General features: G+C 39.7%; 1 protein-coding gene across 2 annotated transcripts in view; it reads right to left on the bottom strand.

Annotated features, from left to right (window-relative positions):
* The window catches only part of LOC103143381 (partitioning defective 3 homolog), a 299,858-nt gene that overhangs the window by 112,444 nt on the left and 163,340 nt on the right, over positions 1-24,074 (bottom strand). For both annotated transcript variants that reach the window (XM_016675207.1, XM_007559893.2), the window contains exons 6-11: positions 16,086-16,192; positions 14,547-14,630; positions 9,372-9,497; positions 4,942-5,169; positions 3,524-3,723; positions 194-333 (exon numbers count right to left, since the gene is read on the bottom strand). In XM_016675207.1, the coding sequence (XP_016530693.1) occupies positions 194-333; positions 3,524-3,723; positions 4,942-5,169; positions 9,372-9,497; positions 14,547-14,630; positions 16,086-16,192 (885 nt within the window). The remainder of the gene's footprint in view (positions 1-193; positions 334-3,523; positions 3,724-4,941; positions 5,170-9,371; positions 9,498-14,546; positions 14,631-16,085; positions 16,193-24,074) is intronic.

Genomic DNA, 24,074 nt, shown 5'->3' with positions numbered 1-24,074 from the left:
CCTTACAAACACAGTAGGAACCTGAACCGTGGTGTTACTCAGATGATTTAGTCTAGCTGAAAATCTGAATATTGCTCTAACTGATGATATCGTAAAGAAAGCTGGAGTATAGACGCTAAATCACGGAGAACGTGTTTTAACACTCCATGAACTCTACAAAAAGATTGGAGATTGGTTGAAAGCCCGGCTTTACCTCCAACAGCCGGTCTCCAGCTTTCAGTCGTCCATCTTGGATGGCAGCACCTCGAGGGAGAATGTTTTTTATGTAAATGGGAGCACTTCCTCCAATAGGGACGTCTCTGGAGGTGATACTGAATCCGAGACCCTCTGGACCTGGTCAGATAGAGAAAAAAATAACACAGAAACGTAATGAAAAACATGAAAACTGGACAATATGTTTTAGGGACACACTATATGTCGGCACTAATATAAGTATTGGTCAATATGACTTAATGGAAAGTACTCCAGTGCTTTTGTTTATCATTTTGTGTGTATGCTGTGGCTTCTCAAACCTTAAGTTGGTCATGGCAGATGGTTGTTCATAGGTCCTGCTGGAGGTTTCTTCCTGTTAAATGGAATATTTTTCTCTCCACTGTTGCCACATGCATGTTCAGTACAAGGGATTGCTCCACAGCCAACGACATAATGCAAGCAATTGTCCACTGTCGCTCAGTGTTCGTCCCAGAGAAATTAATAAAGCAAGTCAATGACGATTGCAATCTGCTAGGTTTCCTTAGATAGAAAACTTTCAACTGATTAAGATAATTAGCTAAACTTGATACATTGTAGAATCAATTTGAAATGTATGTAACTCGACTTGAAATCTATTGGTATGACTGAATAGATTATTTTTTTTCTTTTTTTTTTTGTAGAGTGCCTCAACATGTGTTATGATTTGACTCTGTATAACTCATAGCAATTGAATTGCTATGAGTTATACATATACATCCATAGTATAATACGAGTTATACATTTCAATCCATAGTATAATAAGAATGGAAAGTTCTTCTTCAGGTTTGTTGGAATCTTTGTTGCCTTGGTAAGAAAATAAAAAAAAAAAATATTTGATTAAGTACTGATTAAATTTACTCAAGCCTTCTCAGTCTGGTAAAAGTTTAATAGGTGATCTGAATATTTTATTTTTACAGTAATGTGTGATCCATGAAAAGCCCGTTTCTTTAGGTTTACAGGCTAGCCTTTAAAATTTGTTAAACGTACATTCACATTTAGTCTGGCAAAAAGGGCAGACAAAGAACATAAAACCTCTCTCTGGTCTCAATTCAGTCTCAATCTTAATCAGTCAGTGTGATCAGAGAGACGGTTAGAAGTCCCTAAAGATCAACCTTGCTGTGTATTTCTGGCAGTCTGGTTGGCAAGTTGCGTTATGTTGGTTCAGTCGAGGCTTTTCAAACAGCAGTGATTAGTATTCATGTCAAACTAGCTGCTCATTTCACGGAGCTGTCAGCACCTCTGATAGTTCATCATGACCTACTTTCCCCCTCCCCTCATGTGTCTCTCCGGCAGTCTGTCGATCTGTCTGTCAGCCTGCTGACAGTGATGAGGTGATGAACAAGGAACACCAGGAGGAACAAACGAGGACGGCAACTTTCCTCCCGACTCCTTCACGCAAACAAACTTGCAGAAGGGTAAAGAGATTGCTTTTGGAGTGGGAAAGTTGAGCTGTTCAGGATAATGACGCTCTCTGATCTCTCCATCAGCGCCTCGTGATAACTGAGCGGACCGAAATAGCTGTCATTATTTATGTCGAGCATTAAATATGCAGTTTGTCTTCATGACTGCTCAACTTTTAATGCAAGGTCACATAGTTACTGTGAGAAGTTTGTCTCATTAGGGACATTTTTCAGCGCTTAAAAGTAAAGCAAATAAGTGCAGCTTTTGGTATTTTGGAACAAAAGGGTGACGTGGTTTCAAATATTTCATTCCATTGCTGGAGATATTATATGCATATCTTTACAGTGGAATGATTATATAGCAGACAGATTGTCATAAACAAGAAACAGCCAGAACGCTGGTGTCACCGTGCAAAGCGGGTTGAACAAAGGATGTCTGTGTGTTTTTACTTTAAATTTAAACACTTGAGCTGCAGCCCTGGTCTACTCTCTTACTTGTTAGCTTAAACCTGCATCTCAATCCTGCCTTAAACTATTTTCTAAAAGGGGTCAAATTGAAAAAAATATATAAATTAAAAAGGCCGACATTCTTGCTGTCAGTGAGTGTGTGGAAACTTCTTTCTTCTTTTCAAACTTCAACATGAAATTCTTTGTTGTGATTTCTTTACTCTAATCCTTCACGTTCCTACTTCCTGCCAGTCCAAGACGCAGCCTAATGAACAAAATCAAACTCCTCTCTCCGTCAGTAGATACTGTCATTAATGGACCAATCAGGCAATTAGGAGAATACATCACTAACAGGCCTTCAGTAATTAACCACTGGCGTCTTTATTTCTGGGTAACAGAAGACCAGGATAAAAGTAATTGTATCCCTTTCTAGATTAGTTAGAAATCCTGGCTCCAATAAGCCAATTAAACAGCAAACAGGAGGAGAGGCTGGGGGACATGACAACGACTTAATGGGCTGCGTATGTTGTTTTCAACAGAAGTATTTGATTAGGGCACTCTTGTTAATGTGCCATTCAAGATCTGCTCCTGCCACTTGGAACTCGGAGCCACTTAGGCTGAATCACAACAATTACATCGAGTCAACAACAAAACTGCCACGGCCCCCGTCTGAAAGCGCATTAGCAGAGAGAAAGTCTGATGGTAATTAAATGGAGATGTCAAAATGATTTCTGGGCATGTTTCTACAATTTTTCTGATACAATAACATGTTGGCTAGAATTTGTTTTTAGTTACGCTTTTGGACGTGGCTGTGAGTTTACAGTGGAGGCAGTTCCATTCAGTGAAGTCCTGAATAAATAAACTATAATTTAGGCTTTGGATTTATAGAGTTGCTAAAGATAGACAGACCAGTGCTGTTTCGCCACTGCGCCCCACTCATGCTTAAATCACACTTATTTTTGTGGGTAAAAAAGGCAGAGAAAGTTTATAATGTTGTAACAAATAGAGAGTCTGCCAATGAACTGGGCTGCCAGTTGTCAGAAATCCTTGCCAAACATATTAGAGCAGCTTGCAACTTCATTTCCCTTGAGTTTGCCCCATTTATCTGCCACTGTTGCCCCCACTGCTGTACAATTCCCTGAAGCTCACTGCACTCCAGACTCTTCCAGATTTCAGCTAAACATCTGCTCATTGCAGCCAACTTACAGAGAAGCGAAGAGGAGGAGAGGCGGCAAAGGCATGTCACCTCAACACCGGTTCGCTTTAACACAAGGCTGATCAAACCGAATTGATCAACCTCGGATACCTAAGAGTTAACCATTAGTTATCCGTAATAGCTAACTATTACGGACTGGTGTGTAGTCTGCAGGTGTGCAATGTAACAATTTGCAGGTATTGAACTAAAAACAAACACACTTCTATCCAGTCATTCAGTCAGATCTTACCTTTCTTCAGCTGGATGTTGAAGCTGCGTCCTTTTTTCTTTAGGTAGGAGCTGTTGGACGGAGTCGTGCTTATTCTGCGCTGCAGGGAGGGGGAAGGCGCTGAGGGGGTCCTGGAGATTATGGGGTGAGGTACGGCATGGGGTAAGGTAGCAAACCGCCGACTTGGTTCTGGGGTGCTTCCTGCCAGAGGACCTTGGTGACTGCAGGTGAAAACCATTAAACAATTTCTAGTGAATTATTGATCAAAGGAAAGGAAAACTTTTCAACAAAGATGTGGAAAACCAAGGTGACGAGGCTAATGTTCACATTTCTCATCTGGTTGCGGTTGAAATGTGTCCATTGCGTAAAGCTTATGTTGTAAAATATTTAGACTTAGAACCAGATTTAATATGAAATAAATGAATAATTAGTTCATACAGATTACATGAATGGCTTGGGAATATCAGTCAGTTGCACTAAGAGTTTTATTCAAAACAGGAAATTGAACTGTGAGGTTTTGCTTTAAACTGTAGTTGTCTCAGGAGTTTCCTTCTTTTATTTTTCTGTTTGTTTCTCTGATCGGTCCTCTGCAGTGTCTGTTCAGCTGCTACTTTTTTCTGTGCTTCACTTATTAAATGTTCAGAAACGAAAACCAGCATCTTTATGATCATTTCTGAAGCTCTCGTCTCTACAGCCTATACTGAAAACAATTATTTTGTGTGCAATAAAGTAGGACACCATTGATTTTCCTGTATAAAGCAGACCCAGAGGACTCAACATTTAAAGTGCTTCTGATCAAAGTACCTAAAAGTAAAGTATTTAACAGTGTTCACTTAACCTGCTATAAAGTTCTTGCTTTGTACAACATTTTACTTTTATATCAGACAGTAACTCCAAACCGAAACACTATGCGTGTTTCGGTTCCACCATGTTTCTCATGTGGATAATCATCGTCTTCTCAGAAAATGACCGTCAAATGACCATAAAATGAAAATGTTATGATGGTTATATGATTCATTAAACACAGTTTGTCTAAAGTACAGAGGCATTTTTGAGATCGGAGCCATTAGTGTCAGCCTCTGGGACAGACTGGACCTGGATTTACATTAAAACGAAAACGTTGAGAGAGTTAACAGCTGCTGGGAAAATATTAAGTACATTTAACCCCTGAACTAGCCTTTCAAACAAGATGTCTCGGGTTGAAAACAGGACTTTTCTGTTTTAACATAGCACATTTTAACTTTGATGGATTTTGTATTAAGACTATTATTGTATTGTATAGACTGTATTGGAGAGTCGATAACTGTTGCAATGAAATCTGTAATGATTCATCGCAATTAGATCTACAGAGAGTGTATTGAGCATTTTTTATTAGAGTTTTGTATTTAATTCCATTCTGGATGTCACACTTATGTGTTAAGGCAGAGTGTAAGACTCACTCGTGGTTGACGGCCGCTTGTTCCCCAGATCTGGATGGCGTCCCTGAGTCCAGACTCGACCGGTCCCCTGGGTGCTGGTAGTCTTGGCTGAAGCGGACTCTGGTTGACTGGGGTGAACTGAGCTCGTTCTGGACCGATAGTATTTCATACTGTCTCTTCATGGAGGCAGGAACCACATGGAAAAGGATGACCGGGCAACGCATCGCCTGCCTGAAAATGTTCTGAGCTCTGGAAGAAGAGGAAGACAGAAATACATTAACTTTAACAAGATAAGAGGTACTGTTGGGCTTTGCTGATATATAGAGATATATAGAGAAAGCTGCAGTGTGTTGCATGTTGAAGAGTGATGCAGAGAGTTGAGAGTAGCACAGCTAATCACGGGGGGAACTTTATATAGCGGTAGAAGACAGACATTACATTATCTGTAATAACCAGCATCAGCACATGCTGGGTGAAGAGTGCATCAGTGATGAATGATTACCCAGAATTCCCTCTGTTCAAAGTTCACTCGAATGAGAGTCCCACTTTATAATCTGCGTGAGTCTCTGAATTGAGAGGACATGCTTTGGCTCAACAAACCAGAGAAGATGAATTGTGCATGGCGGAGGATGTGCAGAAAATAAAACCACCGAGTAAGCAAGCACAAATTGTTCTTTGCAAACAAAATATAACAATAAAAGCACACAGGTGGTCACAAAGCATGATCAGTGAGATAAGTAAGTCAAATGAGTTCAGACGGAATCTCAGTTTTACACACAGAGGTAACCGTCTTGTCAGGTTTATCAGTCAATTCCTGGTGCAGGGTGTCTGCAAGTTTCAGCAAGTCAAATTTAAGAATTTTTAAGACCTTTTTAATGCCACCTTGATAGAAATTTGAGACAAAAAAAATAGATGTTGCGGATGGTTGGGAGATCCTGCTGTATTACAATCAAGATTAGCATAAATTATGAAAATTCTGGGGGCGTTTGTGGCTCTTGGTGGTGGTTTTGTGCAGCTCACACTGAATATGGTTTTCTACATTGTGTCTAACTTAAACATTTCTTGCACAGCATGCATTGTATGAGTTGGTAACGAAAGTGAGTCAGTAGTAAAAATGAACATTGTCCAATCAACTGGTGATAAATTTGCACTTAGCCATGCTAGATGCAAAATAGAACAGCTAGTTAGTTCGCTAGCTAGCAAGAGTATATCAGCAACCAGACAGACTAAATGCCACGACAAACATTCAGCCCTATGATTAACGCATTTGAGGTCAACTCACATTTTTAAAAATAAATTCAAGACATTTTAAGGCATTCATTTTAGATATATGAAATTAAGACTTTTTAAGGATGAATTGTCACCCTGTTTATTCACAGCCCTTTATGGAAGAGTGGGAAGAAGGAAGACTTTTGAAATAAAGCAAAAACCTCACTTTTAAAGTTTGACAATAGCCTTGTAAGAGACAAAGCAAGCAAAGAACAAAATTTAATGTTTAATTTCAACTCTAACAAATAATCCTATTTATTTTTGGTTTTGGTCGTGTTTTGTTTTGGATATTTAAAATATATTCCACTTCCAGAGTCAAGTGTTCTCTACAAAATTAAAATGTGTTGCTTTTGAAAGGGCATTACTACGTCATTATCAATATATATTACTTGACAATGATCTCAAAAAAACAATATTATTGTCTATAGCAATAATTAGTGGGAAATCATGCAGCAAAACTTCTATGTACGGCGCACTTCCGATTTTTATGTGTAAAAAAAATGGGAATGTATCATTTTTCATTCGATTTCATGTTCAAAACTTTTGTGTGTGTATATCACATAAAATCCTTTGATTCAGAGACTGAATGATGGGTTATTTTGTGTTTGTAAAATCCTTAAATTTCTGTGGATGGATGGATGGTTATCAGAATAACTGAGTAAGGTTCATTGGATTTGATTGTACTTTTTTTAAAACGTAGTTGGCTTGGATTGGGAAAGTTATTGGTTCAATTCCAGGTTTTGTTATGTCACAGACAGATGTTCCCTTGGGCAAGACACATAGCTTGATGATTTGTGTATGAGTTTGTGAAAATTATGACCCTTACTATAAAAACATTTTCAGTGGTTGATGTGTCTAGAAAAGCTCTATTTAACAATCTGTTTACCATTTTAAATAAATAGACGTTTCAGGTTACAGCATCATAAAACACAAAAATGTTGAGCAAGGCAGCTTAGGAAAGAGCCAGGCATTGGCACAGAGGGCCAGAAGCATAATTTGATGACTGAATGCAGATATTTAGACCTCCCATAATCTCAGCAACACCATACCTAACCTGCCGTAATTACAAGTGCTTAAAAATGCTTTGAGTTCTTTATTCATGCAATGTCACAAAGGCAAACGCCCGAATGCAGCACCAAAGCCTCTTCTGCAGGATTTGGACTCTCTCACGTCTTTATTCTTATGGTAATTTACAAAAATCAGTCACAAACTCACACTGAGTGCTGATGGCTGGATAAGTAGGTGTGTGCCTGCGTGTGCGAGTAACGCATGTGTTTATATCCAAATGTTCCCACACGCTCATATACGCTACCGACGCTCTAGCAATCAACCTCTGTGCGAGCCTGATTGAATAATAAATTACCCCCATCAATGCATCATTACATTCAGTTAGATTAAGCTCCTCAAAATATTTACCCATGCAAAACAATCCAAGAAGATTAGACTATCACTTTAAATTGTCACTCTCTGTGGCACGCAATCATGACAGAGCGGGGAGGGGCAGACGGAGCAGGGCAGGGAAGTTTAGCTCCATTATCTCGTTTTCATGCAGAATCACCCAAAACAAGGGCATGTCGGTGATTGGATGGGACCCTGAGTAACATGAGTGTCTTGTGGATTTGGTTTATTTAAGCCTTTTTCACAGTAGAGCAAGTCTGGAAGGACTAACAATAGTGCTGAACATTTTGTAGAACCACCTTTCACTGCAATTACAGCTGAATGTCTGTTGGGTTATGTCACTACCAACTTTGAACTGCTTAGTAGCACAATCTGCCAAATTGTTTGTGTTCAGTCAAATTGTGAAAACACCAATTTCCAAATCCACCAAAGAGTTCTAGATGGAATTTAAGTTTGTATATTAACTAAGGATGTGTTCAAAAAGTAGGCAAATGCGACCAAAATGCAATTTTTTTCCCCATTTGCGACTTTTTCACAATAGTCTGAATGGCTCAATTCTGATGTTTTCATCCAAAAAACATAGAATAAAATCAGATTTGTGTCATTTCCATATGTAGAGCTAAATCTCAGTTTTCTGGAGTCTGAACAATCATGTCATAGTTTGTCTGACTTTTATTGTCGTTGACGTAAAAAGCCAGATGTGGTAAATCTGGACGTAAACAATGGCTGAACATTATAATTCTGAACTTCTGGAAGAAGTCTGTGTCACTGTTGCACATCACAGACCACCGGCCCCTGGTCTGACCATGTATCCTAACAAACAGCTCTATAGAAGTCGCAGTCAGTGCTCCACAAAAGTTCACTGCTACTAGTTGTACGTTCTTTCTAAGATCCTCCTGTATTTAGCTCCCCTTCAACTCTAAGCAGTTTATCCGTTTCTCTTGGTAACACAGTGTATTATTTTGTTGACAGCAACTTCAGTTTCTTCACCTTATTCCACATGGAAAACTTTAATGGAGAGTTTTTAAGGCTTCCTTTCAGTAAGGCCATTCTTCGTACCACTCTTCCATAAAGGTGTCTTCAGATAGTCTTGGTCTATAATCTTGGTAGCGTTCCAGTTGTTATGAATATTCTCTTTCTGTACAATTAAAAATTCTAAAATCTCCTACACCTTAGCCTTCATTAGACAAAAATCAGTTCCTCTGGTTTCTGAGAAGAAATAGAGAAGAAGGGAACCCCAAGGACGCCGAGCACCTCGGTGTCATTGAATCCGTGTGTCAGCACAAGTTTAAGTATGTGAGTCCACACATTCAGCCTCGTGAGTGAGAGCGAAGGTGGCTTTGGGTAAATGGAAGTGGAGGAGTGCCAGACTTATATCTTCCTCCCACTTTAGGAAATGAAGGGCAGCAATGAATCGCTGGAAATGGATCCAGAGGAGAACGCGGGCGGTGTTAGATCAGAGGCCAAAGCAGAGCCGAGGCACCGCAGGTCAACGAGAGCCATTACAGCGGGTCCAACAAGTCGGCAATATCTCCAGCTGTACCACAGGCTTTGCATTCTGCAGCTCGACAGCGATGCGGTTCACTCACCAGCTACAAATGATAATAATGAAGGTGTGTGTTTAAACATCTGAAGGCACAACAGCGCTGATAAAACAGGGGAGGGGGGGAGTGTTCGGAACTCGACAACTAAGAGGTCGCGAGCGCCAATTAAAGCCAGTGAGCATTTGTCTTGTGTGCTGCTGCACTAAATGCGTGCTATGCCCATCGCTATCAGCAGCTTACTGTTCGAAGCGCAGGTTGCGAATGTCTCCCTGATTAATCCTGACGATGCAGTCGTTTTCCTGGAAGAGACGCTCGTGCTCAGCTTTTCCTCCGGGCTCCAAACGCTTCACCAGCAAGCCCTGAGTCCTGCAAATGAGCATATTACAGATTAGTACCTAATGGACATCCTTTAAATATTAAGAGGGGAGAAAAAAAAAAAAACTACAGAGATTATAAAATGCAAGTCAACAGATTTTGCAGCTGAATCAAAATGTCAGGGTAATAGCACACACAAGTCAAAACGTTAATTAGTTAAAGGTATGTAATGGAGATTTTCAACATTTTTAGACAAATGTATGTCTTAATAGCAGAAAGTAATGCAGGATTTTGTGTTTGTGAATTATTATTATAATTATGAAACTTATCTTTAATGCCTGACTGAATTTTTTCTAAGGAACTTTGATGTATTTTATTGGGATTTTTTGAGTGCGGGTTTTTGGAGTGAGTGAAGCTGAATCAGCATTTTGTAGCACAACGATCAGCTGTGAAAACGGCTTCAGGTGTTTTAGGTTACGTCTGTACCATGATAGACTCAGACATTGAATTCTTCACCCTGTTTTCACCCCACCTCTTTGTTGTTAAGGCAAAAAAAAGACTATTTTCTGAAGGTGATCATTTTTAACACATATCTTACACTCTATGCTTAAGCTATGTGCTTAATAATCAAACATTTGCCCAATTTGATCTCTGGTTGGATGTATATGTTTGTTGTTTTGCTGGAAGGTCAAGTTTTACCTCTGTGTCACGTCTCCTGCAGCATCAAACAGGTTTTCTTCCATGATTGTTCTGTTTTCAGCTCACCTCCATTTTTCCATCTACTCTTTTTTCCTTCAGTTTGAAAGTGTGACTCTGCCACCACCATGTTTTACAGTGGAGAAACAAGTTCGGTTTGATGCTGTGTGTTCATTTCACACATCATACAGAGCAGTTAGCATGCAGGCTGAAAAGTTTAGCACTTTATTGTGGGCGATCAGAGTAAAGAGATCAGAATACAAAATGCAGGAAATGTTTTTTATAAGTTAAAAAAAAAATATTGAATTTCTGTTCCTCTTCTCAACTATGCACTTTGTGTCAGTAGATCACGTAACATCTAAAAAAAAAAAGGTAATTTTTGTTGTAATGGGACACAATGAAAAAAGTAAGGGTTTTGAATATGCAAATAGACTAACAAGGATACTTTTAGCCCTACTTATTGACAGAAAAATTATACATTTCATATTTTAGGCTCGAATAAAATTTTATCGACATCTGGAAAGACGCTGCAGCTGGAACTTGATTCTCAGCTCCTGTCTGTCTTTTCCTTTGCACATTCTTTATGTGTGTGCAAGTCTGAGAGAGTGACGGGCAGGTTTGTCTGAAATAATCCAAACCACAAACTAGGAGATCATCTTTGGCTTTGAGGGAAATGTTACAGCTTCCTTCCCTGGAGCTTAAAGGCAAGAAGCTCGCAGTGTGAACTAAATACCCAGAGAGTTTTACTGCAGCGCCATCCCAGCAATCCCTTCAAAAAAAAAAAAAAAAAAAGAGAGACCTTTACCTTCAAATACTTCCTCCTTTTATTGCTCTTGGAATAAATACATCTGTCTGCACCTTTGGGCTTTTTCTGGGCTCTACTGATAACTCCAGCTAATGTGAAATTGACTGGAAGGCCTGAGGTTCTTTTATCTTTGTTTTGTTCTAAGGATGTCTTTCGATTAAACCGAAGATTGATAAAATACCAGGTGAAAAACAATGACGCATTCATCTAAAAAAAAAAAAAAAAAAGTAATCAACTAACGCTGCTGTGAACCTTCGGACAATTCGGCATTGTTTCAGTTGCGAGCCCGGTTCACGGTGGACGTCAAGTGTAGATTTAAAGAGCTCTTTAGCATTTGAGTCAAACAGGACTACTTTCAGAACATTACAGTAATTGACTGCATAACGTGGACATCCACGCTCACGCCACAGACTCGTCTCAGCCGATCAGCGGGGGGTAAGCAGTTCAGCCATAAATTGAAACGAGGATCAACCAATGGCCTGTGCCTCTCCCCCCCCCTTAGCCTTAAGATGCCGCCTCATCTTAAGGCTGCTGCGCTCGGAGTAATTGCGGGAACCGTTGAGACAGAGATGACTTTGCTTTATTTCCAGGCTGTCGGCTTGGAAAGAAAAAGAGTTGCCCTGTAGAAAAATTACAGCGTGGACGCACTCAAGATGACTGTTGATCTGCTAACAGGGAGTTTTAAGTCGATCGGCGATCGGTATTCAAAGCTGCAGCAGGCGACGGCGGGGATAAAGCAGCATCTTGTAGAGATTTATGGAAGATGATTTCATGTAAGCACTGCTATTGTGTTGACTGTGTAACGCAGAATGTACATTGTGGCAATTCCTTCACATCTCTGTGGTTTTTTTTATAATCTCATCAGTGATTTTCAGAAACGTCCACAGTAAATTTGAACAAAGTCTTAGAAGCTTGAGCTGTTTCCACTGAAAATCTCACCTTAAAATGTCTCAATCTGCATCAAGCGTCTGTGCTAGAAGGCCAAGTTTCCCTATGTGTGTCTGTGTCTCTTACTAATCTCCATTGATGTGCGTACATCTTACTACTGCTAGGCCCCACTTCCAAGACAATATGAATCTGTGTCTAACAACAACAGCAACTCACGATTTACATCGTCTCGCGGATCGGCAGTAATCTGAAGGAGGCCACCTGCTCTCATCAACTGCCGTTAATCAAATAATACTCCAATCAAGATCATTTCTGCACGGCAATTATGTCCTCTATTTGTTTACAATCGAAACTGGTCATGGAATTAGAAGTTCATTAGGCACAAAATTTGTCTGGAAGAGGAGTGCGGGTTTGTGTAAAGCAACGATTTATGTGTGTGAATGTCTGACGGCTTGCATAGGGAAAGACAGACGGCTTGTGGGGAAAACAACTCCACAGGTCCATATTTCTCACAAAGTGATTGGATGTAAGTTCATTTTCAGGTGAGGATCGGTGCATATGGATGTGTGTGTGTGTGTGTGTGTGTGTGTGCGTGTGTGTGTGTGTGTGTAAGAGAGATACTGTCAGCTGGAGTGACAGAGTCTCTAAGCTCTCTCCTGCAGCTGTCTGCCCCCCCACCCACCACCCCGGATCTCGCTTTATGTCGGTGCAGTGGAGCAGAATGTGGACAGCCGACGCTGGAGTGCCCACAGTTCCTTGTTTGTTGCCTGTCTGTTTTATTTTTTTTCGTTCTTTTTGTTTTCCCCGCTTGCTGTCTGACCCCTCTGGCCCTGGTCTAGACACTAATGACAGCCCACTGAGCTTAATGCCTCCTGTCCTAGCATACAGCAAACAGGAAAGAACTGGGCCAGTCCATTAGCATCAACCCACTGGCTAGACGAAAGTCTTATTATGGCTGAAATTAATTGAAGTCTGTGGTGGCTATTAGTATCAAGCTAAAGCTGATGGAAAGGAGACCAATACAATGACTTTACTGGAATACAAGGGGAGCTTTGAGGGATAATTAGTCTGTCAAGGTGGATATGGACTTTATTCAAGCAATATTGCTCACGATTTTGAACGCTTCTATTTTTAAACGCAGGTTATCCACCCTTTCTGGCCGAGAGAAACTCCAAGTGTCAGAGCTGCGGGGTGAGTTAGCAAGAAGTCAGAGCTAAATATAGCTTTCTGACACTAATAAACAGCAACAAGATTACTGTCTCCAGTGCTCAATGACAGCCAATGTCCCCCGCCCCACCTCTTCAGATGTCCTCCCAGTTCTTCCCCATGCCCTGTCTTTGCCCCTCGTCCTTCTTCCCCAGTGCTGAGTGGCCACATTCACCTTGGAGGTGGGCCAGTCTGTTGGCATTCAGCAGGGGTCTGTGTTTTACACAGGCTTTTAGTTTGATTACATCTGGACACTTTCTTGTGTCCTTTAGATTTTTTTTTTATTTTTTTTTTTAAGGAAAAACCATAAACTGAAATTCATTCCTTTTCACCCCCGCTCTTTTTATAAGCAACACTCATCAGTTAAAAGTTAGGTAAAAGAAAATGGCTGGAATCACTTTTGATGCAGTTGTGACAGGAAACAGGGGTTTAAAGTACGACTTTCGACAACTTCAGAAAGATGCAGTGATGGAAATAAACCTGCTTGCACTTTATTTTTCATCTAGTCATGTTCTGAGGCTTGTCGAACTAAACAATAAATCAATTAATCATGTGATAACTAAAAACGAGTTCTTTTTTTTTTATTTGAGTGATTTATCATTATTCTATGTTCTTACCAAAATTGGTCTTCAGTATTTGTCTCAATTATCCCTTTTTTGAAAGACAATTTTGTTTACTGAGATTTTATAATTAATTGTATTTATTGTTTTGGTTGTCTTGTTCATTTGCTCTGCGATAATTAATAGCTAAATAAATTAGGACGGAATTGAAACATTACATTACTCTCAGTTTCTCAGTTAGGACTCTTTTGATTATGTCTTACTCTCAGTTTCAAGCAATCGGAATGCGAGGTGAGTAAATCTTTGTCAGTGCAGACAGAAAGTCTGCATAATGTAGCATGAGATTATTTAATGGTGTTATTATGTCATTGCTGAAATATCTGATTACCAATAGCATAATTTCCATTGTTTCAACATTTCTAAGAGTTTTTACTGAAGATCAAACTTCATCTCAGTACCTTCCTAAAAATAAAGGCCTAAGTAATATTTGGCCAAAAGTGATTTTTTTTTTTTTTAATTTGCAAGTTATCTTTTGGCAAAAAGAGAAGTGACATACAAAAGTGTGACAGAGACACACTTGTTGTCATTAGAAGCAGTGAATTTCCAAGTTCTAAAATAATTGTAAACCTGCTGTGTCAATCTGCTCATACTATGTACGTATGTCTGCATACATGTAAATGTTTATATATTTATGCAACTATATATCACTTCTGCAATAATTACCAAAATAAATCTTCTGTCAATGTGACACTACAATTAAACCTGATTCTGATTCCAATAGCATTACCATGAACATGCTGTTTTCACAGACTTATCCTTGAATTAACATACAAAGGACACATTGACAAAGGAATTCAATAAAAACAGATGAAAAAAAACAGGCAATGAATGAATTAATGAATGAAAAAAAAAACATTAAAATGTATATATATTATTTTTTTTTACCTAACGTCATGTGAACTGAAAGAAACTACGTGGATCCCCAGGGGCCCTCCTTCATTGGACACTTCGACCGGCTTGAGCATGCTTCTGGAGGACGTTGACGGATGACAAGAACAAACAGGGGGGAGGAGACATGCATGAATAAAAATAACAAGGGTGACAAGGAAAAGCAACAAAAAAAAAAAAGCAGTTTGTGTAAAAGGGAAATACAGTCCAACATGACAAAAGCTTGATGGCAGGGACGAGGATGGAAAATTGCTCTGCTTTGTTGGTCGGACCTGTATTGTGTTGCCTATACAAAGTCATCCATTACAAAGTCTGACAAGTGGACCTCGGGGTCAATTAGAGATCCAAATGGAGACTCCAATTAAGTGATTAAGATCAGACTGCTAAGAGAGAGCGGATTAATTGAAAACATGTAAGGGAAGGGAGGACGGGTTGGAGGAGAAGGTTAATTTGAGCAGATAAAGACGTGAAGACAAATGAACATGAGCCACCATCAATGCAGATCGGTAGGATGCGTCTCATGAAAGAACACCTTGGCATTTGATGCCAAGGTGTTTGAAATTAAATGGTGCGCTTTTCCACCTCGTACCAAATAAAGAAGTTGTGCAAAGCTTTGTAAAAGTCTTCACACCCTTTCATTATTTTTTCACATTTAGTCACACCACAAGCACAAACTGCAGAGTCCTAATATACCTGAAAAGTTAGTATTTAGACTTAGAGTCAAGATGTTGTGGTAGTGTCACTTACTGTAATTGCAGCTGTAAGTCTTTTGATTATGTCTCAATCAGCTTTGCACATCTAGACATTTAAAATTATACCCATTTTCATTCATGTCTGTACTTTGACTAGGCCATTCTAAAAACTAAAGATGCTTTGATGTAAACCACTCTATCACAGCTCTGGCTTTATTGTTAGGGTTACTTTGGAAGCCTTTTCAGCTTCTACAGTTTGTTTTGTTTCCCCAGGATTGTCCTATTTCCATCCATCATCCAATCAACACCAAATGAGTTATAGCATTTTTCAGCAGTTGCTTTCTTTTGCCATTCTTGCCATAAATAAATAGCTATTTATTTAGTTATTGCAAAATAAATAGCTGTCCTGTTGATAGATTTTCCCATCGTTGGATATCTGAAACTCATCCAGAGTTACTATGAACGTATATGCTGCTTCTCAGTTTAGGCGGACGGCCTTGTTTTCGTAAGTATGTAGTTGTGCTATACTTTACTCATTTTGGAAGGTAGATTGAACAGTGATCAGTGATGTTAAAAAGCCAGAAAAATATGCATTATGTTCCTTCGACTGCAAAATTACACACTTTGTGTTAGTCTATTACTAAATCCTTTACTAGGATATATGAATGTGTGGCTGCAATGTAGCAAAATGTGAAAAAACTAAGGGGTATAGGTTCATTTTCAACAGTTTACCACATATCATGTCCACATATCTGTGAAGCTTGGAAAATAGGAGGCTCATGTTACTAAAACTGTAAGCTGGTGAGCCAGCGCAGGTTCTAAGTTTGTCAGTAGGGCCACTCACTCAAGACTTAACACAGGTGAACGGTCCAGTGAAGAGTCGGCCCTCCCTACAGGCTCGATTCGCTCAATCCTCCTTTCGTATTTTCTTTGCTCTGCTTCTTCCTCCTCCTAAAGAAAAGAGAGAGGGAAAAAATATTTTAAAAAACGTCACTACCATGCCTTTAACGTCTAATGCCTGCCATGTCTCTAGAAAATTAGTGCCTACATGCTTAATCAGTTTGAGTTCAGGGCATATTGGAGGCTCCAGTATAACCAGTTATAAATGCCACCATTGACTGCAGTAGTACAGACCAGAGCCGCTCAGGTTTGATCAGTTCCATCTGAGTGGCACCGATACCAGTCTTTGAAGTGATTCGATCGAGGTCTAGAGCCAAAGGAAAGTGTTGTTGACCGTTTCTCTCGAGCTCGCCGTTCCAGTAACTCCTCGTCCTTCAGGGCCATTAGGCAGGCAGTGGCTTTTCCAGGCAGGCCAGACAACTGAGGACTTAACTAGGCACTAGGACAAGACGACAGCTTCATGTTCCCCTAATGAGGGATAAAAATCTTCATTTAAGCTCTCTTTATGGAGATGCTACCAATTGAGCCGTGCACTCACACGCGGTCGTGTGAGTTGCGTCGTCTTCCACCCCACAGAACCGGAAGACGCATCAAATAACAGAGTTCGTTTCCACTAATCAGCTGCTGACTCTCTCATCAACAGCTAACAAGCTCAACGTGCAGCACATTTTCTTCCTTTTCATTCCACTTTCTGCCTCCAGCTGGGTTAGGGACTGCAGATAGTTGAATGTGTGTGAGCAACATCCAGGGAGTACGTTGTCTCCGTGGGGTGGGGGGAGACGCTTTGTTAGCCACTGCTATTTGCCCACCCTCACCCTTCACCTTTCGTTTTTTCCTCCCCCCCCAAAAACCTCTCTTTTACTGAAATGTCAAGCAGATCCAAATAGGTCCGGCGCCTTTCTGCTTTCTTTATGGAAATACATTCAAACCTTTTCATTGACGAGGATATCTTAGCAGACACTCATAGGTGCCACAGTGAAACTCTGTCTTCCATTTATTTATTACAGTCTGCTGGTGAGAAGAAAGGGAGAGGGCATGAAAATTTCATCAGCCGCACACCTTAAAAGACCTCGTCCTGCCGGTCCTGTCTACCTCCTTTCTCTAACCATCCGATATGAAAATGAGTCAGTCAGCCGGTGACCCCTGCCTTTAATTACATGTCAGCTAAGGTTGCGGGTGTCTCAAAGGGCCCGTTATCCACAAAGCTTTTTTTTTTTATTTATGAAAATACCTCCTGCCCCCAGGCGAAAGGATAGATTTTTTTTTTCTTCCTCAAAGTAAACTTCTAATACCACCTTTAGTAATTGATACATAAATATGGGAGGAGAGAGACTCAAAGTAGAAAAGCCTCCTACAAAAGAATAAATGCAGCATGAATAGTGCATAAAGTAAAAAAGAAAAAGAGGTAAAAGAGCAGAGAATACATTGAGAGTGTGAAAACTGATTGTGGAAAAAAAACCACCCAAAGAAAATACAGAATTAGATAAAAACAAGGTAAATAGTTGCTGTTTCAGGGCGGATAAAGCCAAGCTGATTTGCAGGGCACATGTAATTACTTCATTGCAACATGTTGCATCAATTTTAGCTGCTAGTTTACAAGAACACGTTGCAAGTGTTTATGCTGGTGTTTTGTTCTGCACAAATGCAAGAAAGAAACAAAAAACAACAACTAGAAATGTGCAATGACAAACAGTCGGGTTGGGGTTAGATGGTTATTACAATTCCACTCAATAGTTATTCCCACCTTGTGTTCGCATGTCATATACACAATCGGCAAATCTGACCCATTTCTGATATTTTGAAGACCCACATGAAACTTTTTATATCTTTGAAGTTGTAAATTGTCCACAGAGAAGTCTGAATGTGGTTGTGTTTAATTAATGAACTACAAAAAAAAAAGAAAAAAAAAAGGATTTTGGCAAAAATTTGGAAGTGAACTACAACTAACAAACACACAAATCACTTAACTAGTTTTTAGTAAACCCAACTTATGTTGAATATAAATCGTAATAAATGGAACAACATTCTTGCTCTTTAAAATAGCTGCAGAACTCCTCACACTGTGGCTCTAAAAAAATACTGCAGAAGCCATATTATTTGTGATCAGGGGAGTGACAGGCAATTTATATCTGGAGCCAGCCCCCCCTTTCTGACTGTCCTTGAGTCAGTGGCAAAGTTCAGCCCTGAGTGACAGTAGAGGAAAGACACAAGCTAAACACACATCTCCCTCCCAATTTATTCTCACTTTATGCTCTCTTTCTTCATCTCCTCATCACTCTGAATCCCCTCTTCCATCCCCCCGTCTCTAAAACCCATCCACTTCCTCCTCCCCTGAGTGCTTTTAGCACCCTGTTGATCCTTTGGTAACCAGTGAAGTGGGGATGCAACAAGGCTTTTCAACTCTCCTGCTGCTCTTTCCCTAGCTTGCCCTCTTGCTGCGTCCATCCCTCCTCCAATTTTTTCCTCTTTCTCTCTCTCTCCTACGCTTATGGCAGCGAAGATTCAAATCCCGGAAGGTGGAAGGAGACTCCAGCAGAACCAGAAACAGATCCTTCCAAATAATATTAAGAACTTCACTAAGGCATATTACAAGGTTAATTCATTTACCTGTGGGTGCCACTGTCATTTTGAAAGACACACAAAAAGAAGTGATGACAAACTGACGTACAAGATATGATGCACGGCTTAATGAATCTTCTAACATCAGATCTCTGTGAAAACAAAGGTTCTGTTTAGAGGCCAGAAAACAACATGGAATAGTCCAACCTGCTACGAAAAGAGAACTGACATTTCTTCACCAGGTGGAGAGTTGGTGTTATAATATGAATAAATAAATAAATAAATAAATAAATAAATAAATAAATAAATAAATAAAATGGGATGGTGACTTTAAGAAAAAAAGTAATGTCCCTGGTCATGATGCCACAGAACACAGTGAATTCCACAACATCATCAATATTCGCACATTATGCTGAATCAGGGCAGGTGCTTCAAATACATCACAGGGCACAAAGCTTCATAAGATCTTCTTAATTTCTACTGATACTAAAGTATAGTTTATAGATGATTTTTTTAAACCATAACACCAGTAAACATGGGAGCATGGGAAACTGTAGTTGCATTTCTGTTATAAATGTCCTTAAATTTTTTGTTGTTATTCTGCTGATGTCAAAAACCCCCCACAATTTTTGAGGTGTTAACATTAAGTAAGAAACGATGCTCACATGTAAATGAGCTTGTTGGTGCAATAAGTCATTAAAAATAATGGCAACGGTGGATGTAAATGGTTACATGATTTATGTTCATGGCCATGGTGCTAGCGCTCATCATCTATCAGCCATCAGAGGAGACATCTGTGTCTTATCCAGGTGTTGGAGCAACACATGAATAAGTTATGCTTAGGAGCGGCTACGTATGCGGTGTTTTGGGGAAATTGTAGCCGACGATTTTACAAAAGAAATATGGATTCAACACGTTTGAATGACAACATTTACGAACATTTAGGAACTGCGATGCTGTGAGATCTAGTGGAGCCAGCTACACATTGTCCACAAAAAATAGATAAAACTTTACCCTACTACCACTTCCTGTCATTGTCTTTGCTGTTTTCGCCAGTAGTAACATCTGGCTGTTGATCACTTGACTTGTGCGATGTGGAAAAAGTGTTTCTATTGCCGTTTTACAAAATACATCTATTTCGATACGGCTGAAAAATCACCTCATCCAAGCGAAAACAGCAAGGGTTTTCACAATTGCCGTGTTTCCATGAAGCAAATTTATTTTTGTAATTTCAATTAGCTCAATTCTATAGTTAATGGAAACGCAACTTGTGACAGTAGTTTTAACTGGTTGCACCTCATACTCCCTATAACACATTTCTCCCTTTACATTTGTACATGATGCTACTCTTCAGTGTCTGTACATCAGGAATGAATAGAAGGTCGTGCAAGAAGCATCAGATACTTGTACAGAAATGTATGCTCGCATGTAGCCTATATCAGGAAGGAAGCCAAAAAAAGAGAAAAAGAATTAAATCAACCATGAACAATGTTGACACTAACACTTGGTTTTCAGATTTTTTTTTTTTTTACATGCAATATTAGAAACAACAGAAAAAAAAAGAAACTGTAGCCATATAAAGGAGAGGCAGCTGTTAAGTGCAGAACCTTGTTACCTTCAAATAAACCGGCAGGTTGGAGACTGTTGAGGGAACTAAAAGGAACAGAGAGAGGTAGCAGCTGTTTGGTTGGGAGACTGGGGAGATACTCTACACACACGCACAGCCACGCACACACACACACGCACACACACACACACACACGCACACACAGCTTTTAAAGGCTAAGGTAAAGGCAGAGTGTTGAGGAGCTGTCATTCCCCATCACCAACTACCCCCTTAAAGTCCTACTGTAACCATAAATGTGTGTGTGTGTGTGTGTGTGTGTGTGTGTGTGTGCGCGCATGCACACACATAGGCAGGTACAACATGTTGCTGTGGGGAGAAATAGGTGGAGGGGGGAGGAGGGTTTCTCCTGAGCCCATCTTTGACGTCTGAGGCTAACAAGGACAGGTTCAAAGGTCAGACTGAATAGTGTTGTTGGGCTCCGATCTGGGGCCCACATCTGTGTGACAGCTTTATATGTGGAACAGACATTTCCTCCCATACACAACAACAACGAGTGCTTTGTTTCTACAGCAATTTCTACCTGAGCTGAACATCTAATAATATCTCAACATGGAAAATAAGTCTCTTTTTTTATTATTTACTTTTTGAGTAAGTCCAGAATGTTATTTGTCCCGCAAAAGTAAACAGTCCCGCATTTATGAAAGCAGACGTCTGAACTGCTTGAACTACAGAGCGCTAATTACGGAAAAAACGTACGCCCCTTATGGCAACATTCAACCGGCCAAAGGTAACAGTTTTTTTTTTTGTTTTTTTTTTTACATGTTGTTGGCAATATGTAGTAGAAAGATTTTGTTTGCAGTGAGGCCGAGTCCAAGAAAAAGTGGACGCTGAGGTTCTTCCTGTCACTAAAAAAAGAAAGACTGAGGAGCCTTAATTGCGCCCCAATTACTTTTGCTAAATGCAGTTTAGCTGAACGCTGAACAACCTGCAGGACCCAATTGAAGTTCACTGCGCTGCTGCATTGCACAATGGCATTTCTATACAAAGACAAACCAGCGGTAATAACTCCTAATAGTACCATTAATGTTCATTTGACCTTCAGACATTTACCAATGCTTTTCCATCTTAACCGGAGCCAGAAGCTTACTGTTTTTACTTGGCTCTTAAAAGAAGCTTTATGGTGTTGGACAAAAAGCTCTCTTACCTTAATTTGATTCCTAATGGAGTTTTCACAAGCCACCTATGTAAGCCAGAATACGTGCAACCATCTACTCTGAATTGTTTAAGGCCACAGATGCATTTTTCTTTTTTCCCCATGCCAAACTGGGCTCAAATTATTTTCGCTGATAAAATTTGACATGTCGGTTGGACCCAACAGCTCAGCTTTAGCATGTCAAGGGGTCATTTACCCCCTTTACTGGACCCCAGTTCACTGGACTCCCTCCCCATTAAGACAACCAATACATCACCATAAATACGGTCGCGAGACATTTTATTTACATTTATGTAGGCAATAGATGTGCATTATTGAAGGCTGGGTAGAGAGTTAAACTGCTTAGAGGAAGATGAGAGGGTCATAATGACCTTCACCCTAACCGCACAATCTCTAAAATGCAATTAATAACTTGTCAGCAGAGAGGCCAAAATGGCTTTGGTGTACTTTCATATCAGACTTAGCATCTTAAGAATGACAGGCAAAGCCAGTGATAAGACTTTGTAATAAAACGTGGGGTTTTCAGCAATGGTAATTCATATTGTTCAACGTTTAAAACATTTTAATTTGTCTAATACCACCATAGACCCTCTTTTGTAATGGAAGCTGCAGATCTTTTGGGAAATAAAAACAGCACCATCTAAAGGTGCCTACGTTTTAAACTGTTACAGGTTTTGAAGGGAAAAAGATATAGCAGGCTCATTAAAATCCTGCTGATTCCTTTTAAATACAGTCTTTTACTTTTCAATTCCTAAGGACTTATCAAGCATAACCAATATGTGGTCATCAGTCATAACTAGAAATGGATGATTTTCAGTTTTACTCATCCCAAACCCCAGCAGTCTTCAGTGTGGAGGTTGTTACTGAACAAAGATTTAAGAGAGAACTGAAATCAAATCTGAAAATATTGGTTTTGCCTGAAAATCATTTAGTAAAACACATTACAGTGACCCATTTCTTAAACCTAAAACTTACAGATCCTGTTTTTACCATTATTGTCAATAGATGCCAAAGTGGTGTGATTTTGTAGGGTGGAGTTACCATTCACTTACAGTCCTCCTTTCATTTCGTCATCATGCCTCAGTCAGCCACTAAAACTGGTTGTTTGTTAGTGCAAATGTAATAAGCTGCTTTTGTTGTGTATGAAGAAATACCCCAACATTTATGGGCATAAATAATCTGCAACCTGAACCAACAGTTGGATGTCCAGAATCAAGTGAAAACTTCAGATTTGAATTCAGATGATCAGGAGTGTCATGGATGAACAGACGACATGCAGAGCAACTGAGATGGGAAGTGGAAAGGTGAGAACTGACTAACATTTGTAATGTATAATTTATACACATATTGATAGAAATTTCTATTCTGGTAGTTATGTGCAGCACATATAGCTATCTATATGATACCAGGGCGTTCTCGCCTGAGGTAAGCCACTCTTTCTGTTTCATTGTCTGTGGTGATATCTTCACCTCCATTTGCCTTTTTTGTAAGCCTGGATCTGGATAGTAATTTTTAATTCTGAGCTTACTTATCTAAATCTTTTTATCTTTGGGGAAACTGAACAATGAAACTAAAGTAGCGTTTTCTGACCAGTTGGAGAATTTAATTGCAACGAACTGAGCCACATTGTACCCATATTCATTCACTCTTTGTTTAAATACAGAATGCTTATGTCACACATCAGTCCAGTGTTTTTGTCCCCCCCAACATTCAGAGTTAATTTTCTTTATTGTAACTGGAAAATTTTACAACAAGCATTTTCTTTCACATGATGGCAGCTTAAAACGCTTACAAGTTCTTCTTTAAAAATGAGCAACTCTCATTATCAATGTGTAAAATGAAGTCAGAAGGAGGACTAAAACTTAAGTATTTCTAACTACCCATAAAATTTCCCAGTTAAAGTCAACAGAAAACCAGAACTTTCAACCTTTCAGTTTTCGTTTCGCTTTAAAAAGGAACGGCCATGGACTCATAGATGTTGCACTCTGACAGAAATGTACTTGAAGTGGGTTATGGGGACACACAGTTAATGCTGTTAAGAAAATTAGATCAGAGAAGCGAGGTTGGATTTGTCCACATCAGCATTGAGCAGTGAGATGTGTAGGGATTAATGTAAGATGGATACATTGTAGTATATCTCTTCTTACGTCTATGATTTTACTTTTCTGTGTGTGTGTGTGTGGAAACCCTGGGACGTGGAACACACATGCCTGTTTTATAGCAAGCACAAGCTGATCTATCAGTGACACAGCTGCATTTCCCTTTGCCTACTGTAATGTGAAATTGCACTTTAATTAAATTAGGCTAGCTAATTATGAGGCCCTAAATCAATCACCAGGTCAATAAGCAAGGCACAAAGTGGACAGAAATGCTCAAGACCTTTCTTCTTCAAGCCTCATCAATAACAGCAGAAACAGGAGCAGACTGCTCATAGGCTAGAGAGCCGGAGGTTCAAACCGGGGAGAGATGACAGCAAATTAAGTTATCATCAACGGTGACTATCCAGACAACATTTTAAGATCCGAGATGTCTAAATATTGCTTATGTACAGAAACAAAATACTTAAACACAAAAGCGTACTTTAGGAGGGGGTT

The sequence above is a fragment of the Poecilia formosa genome, unplaced genomic scaffold, assembly GCF_000485575.1.
Source record: "Poecilia formosa unplaced genomic scaffold, Poecilia_formosa-5.1.2 Scaffold109, whole genome shotgun sequence".
NCBI lineage: Eukaryota > Metazoa > Chordata > Actinopteri > Cyprinodontiformes > Poeciliidae > Poecilia > Poecilia formosa.
The sequence above is the reverse complement of the archived record's forward strand: the minus strand, read 5'-3'. Positions and strand labels throughout refer to the sequence as shown.